The 16,458-nt window shown below is 31.9% G+C and overlaps 1 protein-coding gene across 1 annotated transcript; it reads right to left on the reverse strand.

The window, feature by feature from the left end:
* Positions 1-3,277: 3,277 nt before the first annotated feature.
* On the reverse strand, positions 3,278-13,920 carry LOC143232216 (uncharacterized). The gene is made up of 4 exons (XM_076467374.1): positions 12,254-13,920; positions 10,477-10,565; positions 5,485-5,680; positions 3,278-3,893 (listed from the first exon to the last, which is right to left on the reverse strand). Exons 1-4 carry the CDS (start codon positions 13,320-13,322, stop codon positions 3,616-3,618), a joined length of 1,632 nt encoding a protein of 543 aa, XP_076323489.1. The 5' UTR covers positions 13,323-13,920; the 3' UTR covers positions 3,278-3,615.
* Between the last annotated feature and the right edge of the window lie 2,538 nt (positions 13,921-16,458).

Consider the following 16,458-nt stretch of genomic DNA (forward strand, 5'->3'; position numbering starts at 1 on the left):
CTAAGACACACTTTCTCGTTAGGAAGTATTTCCAGTAACATCATGACTCGTAGATATCAAATTTAAAGCCACATTAGTTTGGTAGTGTTTCCAACAACACCATGACTCATAGATATAAAACTCAAGTCACATTTCTCTCTTTTTTTCTTAAAAGTAATTAGAATGCTAATACACAGCAACAATGTCAGCGTTGAGAGATAATAAAGGTCTATAATACTGTTGCATAAGTAATTTTCTCAGAGACTTAAGCCTATATAATACATAGTAAACTTTTCAGGGACTAATTTCACTTGTACTTCGGCACCACACGAGTTTTAGGATAAAGAGTATGAAGCCGCTTAGCAAAGTTGTGTTTGCCTCTCACGAATCATCTTTTTTTTTTTTATTTAGGGACTAATTTTACTTATATCTCGGAACCAGAAACTCGGAAAAGTTTTACGCTTAGGGAGAACTTACTTGATAACAAAAAAAAAAAAAATGTGTTAAAGTTCTGCGAACTTCAGTCTTTGGTATCTCTGATAGGGTATTATAACATACATTTTCAGACAAGGTGTTACATATCAGGCGACTTTTGCGGAAGAGGTTATGTTCTCAGCTTGGTATAATACGACATTGTTTTAAGAATTCATTTTTTTACTTTGATCAATAGCTTACAAGTTACCATTCGACTATTTGCAAAATATACTCCGTTAAATTTCTGATCTCTGATTAATTTGTTTAGTGTAAAATTTAGTGATGTGTGAGATTCACGAAACAAGTACCGAAAAACATTGTGTATATTATTTAGAGTGGTTGAAAGAAATTTTTAAATAAATAGTTAGACTATAAAACTGAAACAGACATAAACAGCGCTTTTCTTTAGAAAGATATACCACAACAAACCTGTTTCAATCGACATTTATTATGAAGCCAACAAATATTTCAAGTAAACATGTAAGCAACACAGACTTGTTTACAGCGACCATTAAAATATAAATATTTCACATAAGTATTTGCTGTGAAATATTAAGCACGAGAACGTACAATATCAGAAAATATGATGAGAATCTTTCTTAGCACAGTTTTTAATCTCTCTGACAAAAAATCCTTTTTATTTTCAAGAGCACTTTCAACTCTTTCATACAAATTTCCAATAACGCAGACTTTACACAGCACTTTTGTATAGTCCCTGTTCTCTGAGGCAATACACGAGGTAATATCTCAAAATGTACATCTCAAATGATAATATGGTTTTTGTTTACCTATAAAGAGGTATTTTCGTGTCAGGATCTCTTGATAAAATAATTTAGCAGTAGAATGAAGTAAAATCTCTTCGGAAAAGAACTCTAGCTAAAAGTAAATACATATATTTCAAGCATTTGCAATAAAATGTGATATTAAAGACTATTTGTAAAGGAATATCCTACCAGGTTTTTATCGTAATATATTATCCTTATTAATGTTATCTATAGTTTACAATAGCTTCATTCAAACTTCAAAGTATAAAAATGAACAAGGTGAGGTGAAAAAATTTAAAGTAAGAGCATATATTTAGGCATTGCTATAGTAAAAATATGGAAGAGTCGAGCAGAAATCGTAAAATTCAGTAAAATTTCAAAAACAGCTTTAAAATGTCTATTAAATATACTTTCTTCAAAAATATTCTCGTTTAAAGTGGGATAGAATGTAACAAAAGAGCAAATATTGTAAAACAAAATTGCACAGTTAAACTAAAACTTGAATTTTTTGAAGGATTGCTTCAAAACTTAGATTGATTAGAAAACTTAGATATAGATTGCTATATCTAAGTTTTTCACTACCACTGGGCAGTATTTTCGGTTTGATGATTATTTGTTTGAAACAAAAACGTATTGCATGTGATCGAAAAGGAGCAAATAGACAATATCACGGGCATTTATTTTGTAGTGATTCTATTATTGTTATGGCCTTACATACCATATTGGTTCATATTTTTTTTGTACTATGAAATATATGATTTTAAAATAATTCATTTAATTAGAGCATTCGATATGTTTACAAAGCTATTACCTGAATGTTTGACACTACAACAATGTACATGACTATAACCACGAGCTCAACACTTCTACAGTGTATGCGATTGTAACAATAAGTATAAACACAGCAACAAGCTCAAAACTACAAGAATGAGTTTGATAATAACAAATATCCTGATACCTAACAATGCACTTTACTATATAAGCAAGATTAAAACTATGAAAATGAATACGAGGATTGCAAGAGTTTAGGGATTTTTCTCTCTTTATGTCGTGTTTACAGTCTAATAAATATTAATATATTGGGTTGAGGAATAATTCGTGAGCGTTTTTTCAAGTTAAAAAATATATTCATAAATGAAACGCTTTCGCAAATTATTTCATGTCATTTGGTAGATAATTTTTTGCTCTAATAGATGGTGTGTTTGATTTTCATATGTCTTTAATTTTTGCTTTCATTTTCAGCTCATTAAATGGAATGTCAAGTGGACAAAATCGAGCATTTTCGACACCATCTGCTTTTCGCATTTAATTTCTTGCAACTTCGTTTACAACAATGCATACTATATACCTAGGTATTACATGAAATAAAGTATCATAATAAATGTTTTGGGTGTAATGTGTTCATGCATTGAAGTATTGTATAGTCTTGCATGTAATACTTGAATGAAATTATTTAAAAACGCTCACGAATTATTCCTCAACCTAATATATAGATTCTAACAGATATTCATGAATAAACAACAAGCCAAATGCATTATCTTTTTGTATGGAAAGCTTGTATTTCTTATTTAAAATCAATTCGTGCACAACAAGGCACATTTTGCACTGATGTGACAATTTAATTAAATTTTTTAGCAAAAGTGAGTCAAGATATCATGGAATCACTTTTCACTGTTTCAAAAATTCGGGAGTCGTTCATGACTTTACGATTTTATTTTGAAGTAATTTTGAAACTACGAAGTTTTATTGTACTTACGTATTTTAATTCTTTAACATGATTCTAAACAAGTTCAATAAGAGTTTACTATTATTGAGCCCTCCGTTTGCAGAGAAACAGAAATTTCGAGCAGGGAATGTTGTGAACACTTCTCACCTTCTCTATATCGATTAATTAAAGTGAAGAGGAAAAAAATGGGTGTTTGTCAGGTAAAGACTAACACTACCTTTTAATTAACTTTGCCTTCTATGCTCGGTGTTTTCTTTAGGGGGGAATGCTTTGCAAAAACTTGCATGCAATCTCTTTTCTTATGCAAGGAGTTGTATCTGCACGACTGTCAAGGTTCCTTATGAACATCTTTTATTATCAACAACATACAGACAATCCAAAACGCACATAATTCTTTCTTCTTTGAAGTGTTTCCTTTAAAATTAACACTACTCATAAGGTTTTAAACTAGCAAGAGGGTCATTATTCGAAACATTAAATTCGTTAAAGCAACATTTCATTTCTGCATCAGCAAATGATTTGCGGATTATATATTTTGACCAGATTTGTTGAATCAATGGTAAGGACTGGTTTTATATTCCCTTTTAATGTTAAAAGCAATACTATTTTCTCACTAAACCACCAAGATGTAAATGTACTAAGCAGAACTACAAGGCCATTTAAGAACCTTAATTATAAAACATGAAGATTATCGCAGGATTTTGATCGCCAGATGGCTCTATCAAATACTCGTTTAATGATTTTCTTGGGGTTCACTGAAGAACGTCGATGTTGTTTCAAGTTTTTGGATGAGGTGACCGACTCTCGTTTCTTGGCTAGTTGTTCCTGATACTGGCGCTTTAGTCTGATTTGGCTTAGGATTCCAACCAAGAGTTCGTCTACGTTGTGGTTGATGCCTGCTGAAGTTTCGATAAACTTACAACCATAGGACTTTGCAACTGTTCTGCCTTCTGTAGGAGATATAACATTTTTATTTCTACCTAAATATACTCAACTTTTAATCCTCTTTTTACAATAAATTGGCAGTAAAAAATTGCACTCATTATCTTTGTTTATTTTAGTGCCCAGTTGAGTTTTATTTGTATCTTTGTCACAGATCATGGAATACTTCTGATCAATAACTATGAAAAGGGAATGGTTAAAACACAACAACGATTTACATAATTCTCTTAACAACATAAATTAGACAAACATGCATTATGCAAAGTCATCATTTCCTAACAACATTACAATTATATAGCATCATAACAGAAGTTTTCGACTTCTTCCCATGAAAGTGTTTTACATAGTATTCGTTTCAGATATAGTGTTTTCTTTTGAATCAAATGTTTTCCCAAGGTGAAGCAGGACAATACGTCGAAAAAGTTATTCAAATGCTTTTTGAACTCGGGAAAGTACGAAGACCTATAACTATATATCGTTTTATTAGGGAACTTCTAAACAACAAAGCCTATGACAAAATAATTTATTGTATAAATAGCTTAAAAACTATGCTTAAAAGCAATTATACAAGTAGTCCTACTGGAAACTGTTTAATTTTATAAAATGTAACCCTCACACTGTTTGAAAGATTTAAGTTATCATTATTTCTGCATACAAAAATATAATAGCATTGATCTGTGATATGTTTATGGGTAAGAACTTCAAGATGTAACAGTCATTTTGTAAATATGAAATCGAAAAGACAAAAACATAACAATAATAAATATTGTATCAACCTCAATAAATCAGAACATAATTATATCAATAATTTTATTCCAAAGCTTAGATGTGAAAATCGCTCTATTTGGCAATAAAGCTATGGTTAAAAATAGAAAGCCATATTAATGTTTGTTATTTGATAAGAGTAAAAACTACATTCTCTGCCATAAATAGGAATTCACGGTACTTTTATTTAGTAACGATAACAAATAACAAGAACGGGTTAACAGTAATTTTTGAGGAAGTTACTGTCTAATTTTTTCTTTTACAATTGTATATAATATGATATTAATTTTAAGAAAATTTTTGATTATAATGTAATTTTTTCGATTAATTAAATCGCACTATTTGTCATCTTCTAAATCTGCTCTAAACTAACAACTATCTAGTTAACTTATGCTAACGAAATTGTGTCTGATAAAGAATCCAGCATTAGAGTTGAAAACTGGCACCAAATAAACTATTAAAGAACTAAAAGGAAAACGCTCGTGTATTCCCTTTTATTTAATATAAAAAGCTAAAATGATCTTTAAAAAGAAAAAGACGCCTGTAATGATGGCTTTGTAGCTAGTATGCAGAGCTATGATGTCACAAAGTAGTTTTGCATCGTGACATGTTTGTAATGATGAAATGGTATAAAAAGTTATAAAAAAGACGCAATTATGTAAAACCTGGGAAGCAATAACGGTAACATCAGAAAAAAAAACAACAAGCAATCTTAGAATCAACGTTTATGGACAACAGACAAATATTTTAGAAATCACTTCTTGCAGCGTGAGGTGGATGTATAGTAAATGAAACATATAAGAACACAGAAAAGCGAATTGATATGATACATACCATTAGTAGAAACGGTTCTCAGACGAACAAGATCTGTCTTATTTCCCACTAGAATTACAGCCTTGTTAGCTATTTCCGATAAGGATGTTAAGAAACCTAAGTACATTCGGGCCTTTTGGAAACTGAACCTGCTCACAACAGAATAAACTACCACGTGGGCGTCACATGTTTGGATTGACATATCATTTACTGGATCCTTTGAAGATAAAAAATATATTTACACTATTATGAAGATTTCTTTACACACAACAACTAATCTAATGGCCTAATCTTATTATTTCAAATCCCAGGGTTCACTACGCCCATGACGTTTACTTACTCCGTCATGATTTGATAAAAAAAATGTAAAAAATAACTAACTTATATGCATAAATAACTATATATATATATATATATATATATACAAACACATAATCTGAAGTAAATAGAAATGTCAAAGGCAGACTTTTGTTTCGTAAGCTAAAATTATTACAAACTACTTTATTTAGAATACATACATAATTATTAAATATCTTTCTAGTTTTCTTACTCTCAGCATTTTCTCAATGAGGACGGGAAAGTAATTATTAGAAATAAATTAAACATACAAATATGAATACGAGTAATACCATAGAAAACATCACATGGTAATTTTAAAGAATGATCTTGTATATGTTTTTCCTATCTAAGAGTATATTTTGACTACAAGGTTCTGTATCCCAAAATTGCGGGTTATTTCAAGTTTGCAGTTCCCTGTAATATTGAGGAATTTAAACCTAAATATCAAATGTTGAATACATTATGCACTAGGTTGGAATAACTAAAATATCTCAAACTGGTTTGACAAAGGCTTAGTGGTTAGAGCGTTCGACTCAGTACTTGTGGAGTCATAGAATTGCAACTTATCACCGAAAATGTTCACCCTTTCGACCGTAGAGTTGTCATAATGTGATGGTAAGCCTTACTAATATCCGTAAACATTTAAGAAACAACAACGTTTGTTAAAGAGGCGTAAAGAAGACAGCTGATTTAGTACCCCAAACACTTTGTTAACACCAATACAGATGGATAAAAAAACGCTTTTAGACTGCGTGCTAATTTTAGTAATGTTCTGCAATCAGTTCTCAGTAGTAACATAATGCAAATAATTAAATAAAATAGGTTTTATTACAAATAATAAATTTTCGATATTATGTTACGTAAGGGACACTAAATGGTTACAAAGAACCCCTATGTAAATGTTATAGTAATCAGTGAAACATTCACAGAATAATCATCTTTTAAAACTTGGATAAAGGTTCATTAATTATTCTCAGTCAGATACATTTAAGCGAATATACCAAATTGTTTAGTTATGAGTGTTGTTGAAAAGGTTATGGTAGAATCTGCTACCACAGTTTATAGAGGATGTTTTGTAATTCAACAAAAAACCACATATTGGGTTATTTGTGTTCTGCCTATCACATGTATCGAAACACGGTTTCTAGCGTTACAAGTTTGCACATTTTGCTGTGCCACTGAGGTGCTTTACAGAGGAAAATACGTTTAAATTAGAAAAATAAGGTTATAAGCACTTTACTGTCATCACAAGTTAAGTATACTTTACTGGTAGCAAACTATACTAAAATAATAAAACTGTTGTCAACTGAATAGCGGCTCGGCATGGCCAAGCGTGTTAAGGCGTGCGACTCGTAATCTGAGGGTCGCGGGTTCGCATCCCGGTCGCGCTAAACATGCTCGCCCTCCCAGCCGTGGGGGCGTTATAATGTGACGGTCAATCCCACTATTCGTTGGTAAAAGAGTAGCCCAAGAGTTGGCGGTTGGTGGTGATGACTAGCTGCCTTCCCTCTAGTCTTACACTGCTAAATTAGGGACGGCTAGCACAGATAACCCTCGAGTAGCTTTGTGCGAAATTCCAAAATAAAGTCAACTGAATAAAATATTATTTTAAACAAGTTCAGTTGCTTAAAAACACTTTGGAATGTTAAGAATTTGCTTACGATTGATTGAAAAAATTGGAAAATAAGTTGAAATAGTATGAACCCCTACTACGAACAACACGAAACGAGTTGAATACGCATTAACTGAGTAAAAGTCGTTTAGAAAATAGTAAAATTGTTAGTAGCTGACAAACAACAACATAAAAACATACTATTTTTAATAATATTAAATCGTTAATTGTAACGTAATAGTCAAATGTTATTCAAAACACCTAAGGTATTGTAAGAAAAACAAATGTTCTTGTCACTGCAAAAATTCGTTTTAAGAAAAGACGGTTTCGCAGAAATGAAGTTGTTTTTAAGCTTGCAATAATCGTTCGTAACTACGTAAAAGTGAGAAGAATGGAGTACAATCTGACTGGTAAAAAATGTTTAGAAAAATAAAAGCTGTAGACATGTGAGTAAAATCAAATACAGGAAGCAAGGGCATGCCGAATAACACTGGGGAGATTTATTTGAAATAAGGAAATATTGTTTCAATAAGTGATATCTTAAACTAAAGTCTAACTGTATTTAATTCTTCGGCATTGACTTCCTCTAAAATTAACAAGTGAAAGCTTGTTTGTCAAAAATAAATAATCAGATTGTATTGAAAAATCTGAATGCCATCACCTACAGAAACCGATAACGTATTCTCGTAAGGTTTGAAAGAATAACAAGGAAAATTCTTACTGTTAGTATATTTTCACTTTTTCTTGACTGAACGTTGTTTATTATCTTTCAAAAGTTATGATGCATACTGGAGGGATTTAAACATTTTGATAAAAGTTAAGAAAAGAGGACCTTTACACTCCAGATAAATATATATTATTTAGATATTATTTAAAAAGAATATGCTTTTGTTTAAACCAAAGGCGAAACGTTGTTGAAATGAAGTATGTTATTTTATATTTATCTGGAGCGTAAAGGTATTTTTTTTTTAAATTTCTCTATTGAAAGCCATTTGGTTTAAATGGATATCAATGGCTTAATACCAACATCCTACATATATACGTCATATCATCAGTTGACGCTTAAATGAAAGGTGGTCAGAAGATTCCGAATCGATCACCTACTCCAAGTGGTGAGCATGCGTGACTAATGTCCCATGGGTGTGAGCCAAATGCCTCCATAATAAAAAAAAGTTGCACTTTGCATTTTGAAAATGTGAGTGCTTTATAATATTGACACTTAAGCCTCACTATCGAATCTAACAAGAGTAGCCCATGAGTTGGCGGTGGGAGATGTTGATTAGATGCCTTCCCTCTAGTCTATCACTACACAATTTGGGACAGCTAACGTAAATAGAGCTCGTGTAGTTTAACGCGAAATCCAACAAAACAAACAGTCAAATTTCAAATAGCAATTAATAATGTTCGCTACATTTTTGTATTTTATTGTTTACCTGAGTAATTATAAAAGCGGAGTGACAAGGCTAATGGAAAATCTCTATGTAATCTTCACTTAATCAAACATAATAACCATTAATACCCTCCAGTATTAATGCGGACTGCGGACTTATACAACTACAAAACGGTTCTCGATACTCGTAGTGGGCAGATCACAAATAACCCTTTGTGTGTGTATCTTTGTGCTTTATAACAAACAAATAATCACCAAGTAATTAACGATAACAAATCAAGTTGACAAACCGTTCTCACACTCCAACGAAAGACCGTGAATATTTATTTGTTTGTTTTGAATTTTGCGTAAAGCTACTCGAGGGCTATCTGTGCTAGCCGTCCATAATTTAGCAGTGTAAGACTAGAGGGAAGGCAGCTGGTCATCACCACCCATCGCCAACTCTTGGGTTACTTTTTTATCAAAAAATATTAGGATTGACCCTCACTGTATAACCTCCAGGGCTGAAAGGGCGACTATGTTTGGTGTAACGGGGATTCGAACCCGCGACCCTAAGATAACGAGTCAAGCGCCCTAACCACCTGGCCATGCTAGGCCGAAAGATCATGAATGTCTAAACAATAGCCACAAATAATGTACGTCACGCAAATAAATATTTTTAGGTTTGCTAGCCTATGTGAAAATATATATATACAAAACCACTTTTTAAAAAAAGAATAAATACGGTTATTGAAAAAGAAAAAGAATCATTGTTCTTTCAAGAAAGTATCTGAGAGCAGTTTTACACTATCGTAAAATATATTTCAAGTAAACCAAAATATCGCACTGATATCTTAGGTGTTAACATTCTGTTGACTTGTGAATTAAGTACATCCTGGATTTTTCTCTGTACGTAACTTTTATACTCTAATCTGATATGCACAATGTTCATCAATTGAAATTAAGGATAAAAATTAAATTGGCATTTAAATGTATAAATCAGTTGAGCTTTGTCACTCTTACACAAGAATGAACTTAATATGTTGATGTATTTATCTTGATAAACTTGCTTTTAACTGATCTAAAGTTCATAAAAATAATATTATTGAAAATAAGGGCAAAATAATATTTCGGTACAATTCGAAAATGTGGTTTGCATGAATGTCATACAGAAAGTAATGTAATCCAGTTTTATTATTGGATCATTTTACAAATACTAGAAGGTGTGAGTACGCTGAAAGTTTTGGTTTTTTATTTGACGCTTGAATATTTCCAAAGAAGTGTAATAGTTATTGAATGTAAAGTGCGACACGATAAATGCACTGTACGCACTTTATCTATATAACCTTTTATCACAAGTTTCGTCTCCAACATATGTGGATAAGTATTATTAGGTAGTTAATAGGTTACATTTTAGAGTAGAGATAGCACAAAGACGAAAGAGAGTATGCAATAATCTTGTTGGACCTTGAAACTTTCAGATTATACACACATTATGAAAGTCCCTAATGAATGGGTGTACAAACACTTATCTAATGGCAACAAAACCAGGTCATAACGTTTGAAAATGCTAGCTTTAAAAATATATTTATAAGGGAGCTCATCTTGTTTTCAATTATTATAGAATACTAGAAACTCACTTTGTCTTTAAGGAAACATTCACCAAGACATATTGTAGTGGTAAAAAGCTCACCTTATCTTCAGGGAGACATTCTTCAAGAAATAACAGTTTTGATTCCTTCTTGTTTAACACCAGCGTAACTGTCTTGGATCTTTCTTCCTCTGTTAACAAATAACAACTCACTAAGAAGTGTTATTATTAAAACAGAATAATAGGTTACATATACATCAGATTATAAGGCGTTCGTTCATTTTATAATAAAGAATCTGTTTAAAATTTTGTATATTGGTATATTTAGGTTGCATATAAATAGTGAACTCATTTAATTTCGAACCATATGTTTTAAAACTGCTTGAACAGCTAAAATTTAAACTTGCCGGAAAAAAGCGTTCCTTAGTAGTCTGAAGACGAAGACAGTGTGATTCAGAGTCTCGACAAAGAAGGTGTGTTTATACCAACATTGGGAAACTGAGAGTGTTTTCAATGACATTTCATTCATCCATTACAAACTTCATTTCCACTGTCCCATTAATTACAATGTCTACGGAGATTATTTGAGCTCATTTATCTATTTATTTCATTTATTCAACAGAGGTTTAATATTTTGTACATAAAACAAAATAATATAAAATCTCTTTTAAGGTTAAAATGATTTAAAGAGACGAGTTTGTTTCAATATTTATCCTCATTTAGAGAAAGTAAAAGAATAGAAGATTATTGAAAAACATGTTACTTGTTGACAAGCTAGAGACATAAAATCTTATTTAAAGTATTTCTTAATCTTTGATCAAAGACATATTAATTTAAGTATATGTGTTTTCTTATAGCAAAGCCACATCAGGCTATCTACGGAGTCCACCTAGAGGAATCGAACCTCTGATTTTAGCGTTGTTAAGTCCTTAGACATACAGCTGTATCAGCGGGGCGCTTTTATGTATCCGATTTTGTTAACAATATATATTATATCAAATGTATCATATTAAAAACTATTTCCACTTAATCGGTACAAAATATAGACATCTTATAAAACAATTAGCTAAAATAACTAGTATTTTGTAAATGTTTAAACATAATAAGAAATATAACATACAACTACACTTTCCACTTTTCAACAATACGAAACTTAGATGAACTTTCACTTTCATCTATGTAAGAAGGAAACATTCCCTATTCAGTTAAAGTTGTGTGAAACATTCTAGAAAAAAACTACAAACCTTTTCAGCTTATGTTGTGTAAAATATTTTACAAAATGAAAAACAAATATTTAATGGTGTTTAGTGTGTGTGTGTTTCGTACAGCAAAGCCACATCGGGCTATCTGCTGTGTGCAACAAAGGGAATAGAACTTCTGATTTTTAGCATTCTAAATCCGTAGACTTACCGCTGTCCCAGCGGGTGAAGTTGTTTAGTGATCCTACCAAAACGATAGAAGAATTAAATTCTTTCTATATAATGCAAACAAAAAACTCAAAATGACGGCAAAAAAATAAACATTTCTGTGTTTAAACAACCTAAACCGTTGAAATTCTTTGGTTTGTTCCACGTAATAAAATAATAAAAAACAGAAAGTTAAAGTGCTCTTTTAAATTATTTCCACGTTTAAACAAAAGCTCAAATACAAAATATTTTCAACAGCTTTAACGTCTAACTGAGGACATATGAGGGATTCTTTAAAAAGTAGCAAGTGACTTTTTCTTTAAATAATTTTAAACTATATATATGTATACACTATTAAATGTTTTCTTTAGCCTATTTCTACGTCTAATGTCACTAAAAATAGCGTTTCGGAACCTTCTGTACCATTAATTAAACTATTAAAAACTAAACAGACGAACAAGATCTATTTTTACCTGAATTCTCATATTCGCAAATATTTTCACATGTTACGAACTGATAAACTAATGAAGATTTTCCTACTTCTGTTGCCCCAACGATAGCAACAAGATATCCGCTATTTTCAAGTGAATCTGTAACCGAATGTGCCAACATTGAGAACTGGCAAGGTAAGTTCTTGTCAACTCTAGAGCGGAATGTGTCACCATGGTTAAAGATTCCCTTATGTGACACAGAAAAGTTTCGTAGTCGTAGAAAGTTACGTTCGTCTCGAAGGTTAGATTGTAACATAGAAAAGTCATTTGGAATACTTGCAAACCGTTGTCGCAACCGATGCGGAGACTCAGCGGGGACAAGTCGACAAGCTTCAATGGATCGTGATCGCGAGGTCTTTTTCTTTGCTCTATTTTCTCTGCAAGTTTCATTAGCCCTAGGACATTCCCACAGTAATGGTCGTTGCTGGCTACTTCCCTTCAAGATATAACCAAAGTTACCTTTGTGTGAACAGACTGTACTATATCGTCTAATCTCACTTTTGCCGCAGGACGAAGCGTCTAAATAGGTATTACTGTTTTTTAATTGTGACACTTCACAGATTCTTGTTAAAGTGGAGTTCTCATTGTTATTGATAGAGCCTTGAGCCTCGGATATCCTAGTACTAACAGAGGATGAACTTTTCTGGTCTGTAAGAAAAACGGAGTCTTCGGAACTGACTTTAGAATCTGAACACTTCTGATTTTTAACAGAATCAGATACTTCCGAAATAGTTAAGGAAGATAAACAGTTGTTTTTCTCAACATTAATGGGAATTTCAGAATTCTCAATAAAAATTGGACATTCTTGCTTAGCAGATGCAAGAGTCTTAATACTTTTCACAGAAGTTGAACATTTAGTGGTTTGAACTGAAACAGACGCTTCAGAGTTGTTTAAGAAAGTAGAAAATTGAATTCTTTTTACAAAATATCTTGTGTCATCATCATTTGCTGATGATATTAGTGGTAGAAAATCTTCACTTTTATTGAAAAAAGAATCATTTGGGTTTAATATCAGTGAATTAATATCGTCATTCGGGGCCGTGTGGCTCATTTTAATAACTTAGAAATCTCAAATCTTGAAAAACGGTAAATCTTATAGGGTTGTTCGCTGCAAAGGATTTAGATCCTTTGTCTCTTGAGATAAACTCCCAGCTTTATAAACTTGATATCAGAGACAGAACTTTCGCTCCTAATGGTGAGACTTCATTAATTCTAAAAAGTAAACAAGTTGTTGCTGAATTTAACTTATTACTTTAAACTGATAGCGTCACTTGTAATAGAGAACAGCCATTTGTTCTTTTTAACGCTAGTAGTTGTTGGCTCAACACAACGTAGATATTTGGAGAACTCAGTCGAAACTCTTAAATATCTATAAGAGTTAAATTTTTCGTAAGAGACAATTTCTTGATAAACTAAGGCGAATTTCTAAATTTGTTCTCAATTTGAAAAGAACTGGTGAAAGAAATACAAACAAGGAACAGTAGTTTTTGAGCAATCGTTAATATTTTATCCTTTAACTTCAGCGTAGGATCAAAACTCGTTGAGTTAGTAATAAGAAATTCTTCAGTTACTTCACATTTAGTTCAGTTGTAGCACACGATTAGAACAGAAAACGGCATCTACTCAGAACGCCTGACAATTCGATTCTCTTGCGACCAGTGAGTGACAAAGTGAGCGCTCGTGGATGAATGCGAACGCTCATGCGTATCGAAGAGAAATATCCACATTACTACTGTCAGGTTTCGAAGTTCTACGAGGAAATAGTCAGGTAATAATTTAGAATAAGAAGAATGCCGCAACTTACAAATAAAAAGTACTCTTCGAAATGAAAATTCCAGACAATTGATACATACAAATATATTTTCTTGGTAATAAAGAAAAAAAAACGCATGGAATAAAAAGAACTCGTAGTTTACAGCAAACAAAGAAAAAAACTCAATAAAATTCTAGTTCTTTAAAGAATTATGCTTGTCTTAATTATTAAATATAAGATAGATCACTCTGTTGTACTTCTTAAAAGTAGTGTATAGAATTTAAAGTAAGATTTTGTTAAATAAAGTATTTACGTGCCATGGAAGGATGAACCGTTCACCGAATTGACGTTATCGGCAACAGAAAAGCGTATGATTGGTGGTGATATTTATAAAAGTTTTCCATGCGGAAATTTTTTGCTGTATAGGAACGACTGACCCGTCAATGAATTGAGTAAAACAAAGTTATGCAACGGGTAGCAAAGAACGGTATTGTTAAATATAGTAAAATAATGTCACGCAACGGTTAACAAAGAACAACAATAAATTTGGTAAAATTATGTTATGAAACAATTAACAAAAAACCGTGTGAATAAAATAAGTAAAATTATGGCAACAGCAAACAAGAATAATATTAATAAGGAGGTTTTAGATAATGTATTGTTTAGAAACTAATGTAAACAGATTGTAATAATTAACACATTTGCGTATACATACAATTTTCCAGCCAAGAAAATTAATATTTATTCCGTATTCGTCTGTAAACGCTGTTTCTCATTGTCTGTGTACAGTAGCTTAGCTTTATATGGTCATAGCTTATACACTAAAGTGGCCTTTCTTGTGTTTCTATATGTTGATACATGTACATAACTGATAGGAGTTGTTATATATATATATCATCTTTACGCAATTTTGCCAATAAAAAAAGACTTTTATTGCTTAGTGAATTATCAGCATGACAATTTAGTCATGTTTTTTTTTTATTGGGCTGCGGATCTTGAATAAGGAAGAAACGTTTGTGGGTGAAAAGTTACTTAATAAATGTATATAGCGCTTCAGTACGCAGATATTGTTAACACTGGGAATAAACTTTAACCCGTTTATTGCCTTTCACAACTCATTTATACGATAGAAACAACGGTTGAGATCAGACGGATTAAAATAAATTCTCCTCACTTAAAATGTGCACTGTTAAGCAATAGAAAAACGATGTGAATTGTAGGTGAAGTCACTATGACAACATCATGGACTGTGGCACACTAGATTCTAAAAGAGAGGCAACAGTGATTTGTCTTACAGTATGTGTACACATTATGATTTGTCTTAAAGTATGTATTCACACCGTGATTTGTCTTACAATCTGTATTCAAATTATGATTTGTCTTGCATAATGTGTACACACTGTGATTTTTGTCTTCATGTAGTCAGGACTGTGTGCTATTCAGTTTCACACAGAAGTGGCACAGCGGAATATCTACGGATTCACACCGCTCAAAAGCGGGTTTCAGTACTTGTGGTGAGCAGAGCACATCTGACCCATTTGTGGAGCTTTAAGCTTAATTCCAAGCAATAATTTTTTAGAGCTTTATTCTCACGGATTGCGGTGACTCTTATTAAGTTATTAGTAGCTTATTAATATGCTCCCTTTTGAAATATTTCAAATTAGTTTCACATCATATATTATACTTAAGTATCTTGATTCTTACTAAAGTTGAAAATTGGAAAACTTCAGAATATTCTCAACATTTGGATACAAAAAAAAGGTCATTAGGTTTCAGTGTTTTTTAGTTTAATTTTTCATTAGTTCTTATTGATATTTCTGAAGAAAAGAGAAGACATTTCCTTGGAGCGGTCGGATGTGGAAAATTTTGTGGCTGGATATTTTTTACCGAACATTTCTAATAATTGTTTACACAATACTGTAAATAAACTGTTACTTTCTTTCATTACCCTTTTCGTGAATATTTTATTCATATTTACAATTTTATTTTCATTTCCCCCCAAGTAAACGAAATCACGTGGTGCTAACAGCTTCTTTTCTAACCAGCAGTTCTAAGCCAAACGTTTCGCAAGAAACATCTAACAATAACGCGCTGTACTGTATTTTAGACTATTAGGTTTGACTTAGATTTACTTTACATTTGATGTTATTAAGTTTCAAACTAATGTGAGAATGCTGTTTGCGCATTAATCGAGGAATTTATGCTTTATTAATAGACGTTGGATAATCCTAATAAAATTGTTATGGTGAAGCTTTGCACTCATACCAGAAGACCACGAACTGACGGGTAGAAATAATATCCAACAAACATAATTACCGTTAGTGGTAAGTAACTGATGTGTTTATGCACTACCAAATATATTGTTACAAATAATAATACGCTGTGTGACGGTATTTACAAGGGATGTACTGTCAGGGTAAATAATACCCTTGTG

Source organism: Tachypleus tridentatus, chromosome 11 (genome assembly GCF_004210375.1).
Source record: "Tachypleus tridentatus isolate NWPU-2018 chromosome 11, ASM421037v1, whole genome shotgun sequence".
In the NCBI taxonomy this organism is placed as follows: Eukaryota; Metazoa; Arthropoda; class Merostomata; order Xiphosura; family Limulidae; genus Tachypleus; species Tachypleus tridentatus.

What these genes read in the sequence shown, in the direction of transcription:
- LOC143232216 (XM_076467374.1), bottom strand. Translation starts at nt 13,322, where the DNA reads ATGAGCCACACGGCCCCGAATGACGATATTAATTCACTGATATTAAAC. An exon ending in TTGCGAATATGAGAATTCAG is followed by an intron (nt 10,566 to 12,253) that starts GTAAAAATAGAT and finishes ATTTGTTAACAG; the next exon opens with AGGAAGAAAGATCCAAGACA. An exon ending in AATGTCTCCCTGAAGATAAG is followed by an intron (nt 5,681 to 10,476) that starts GTGAGCTTTTTA and finishes TTATCTTCAAAG; the next exon opens with GATCCAGTAAATGATATGTC.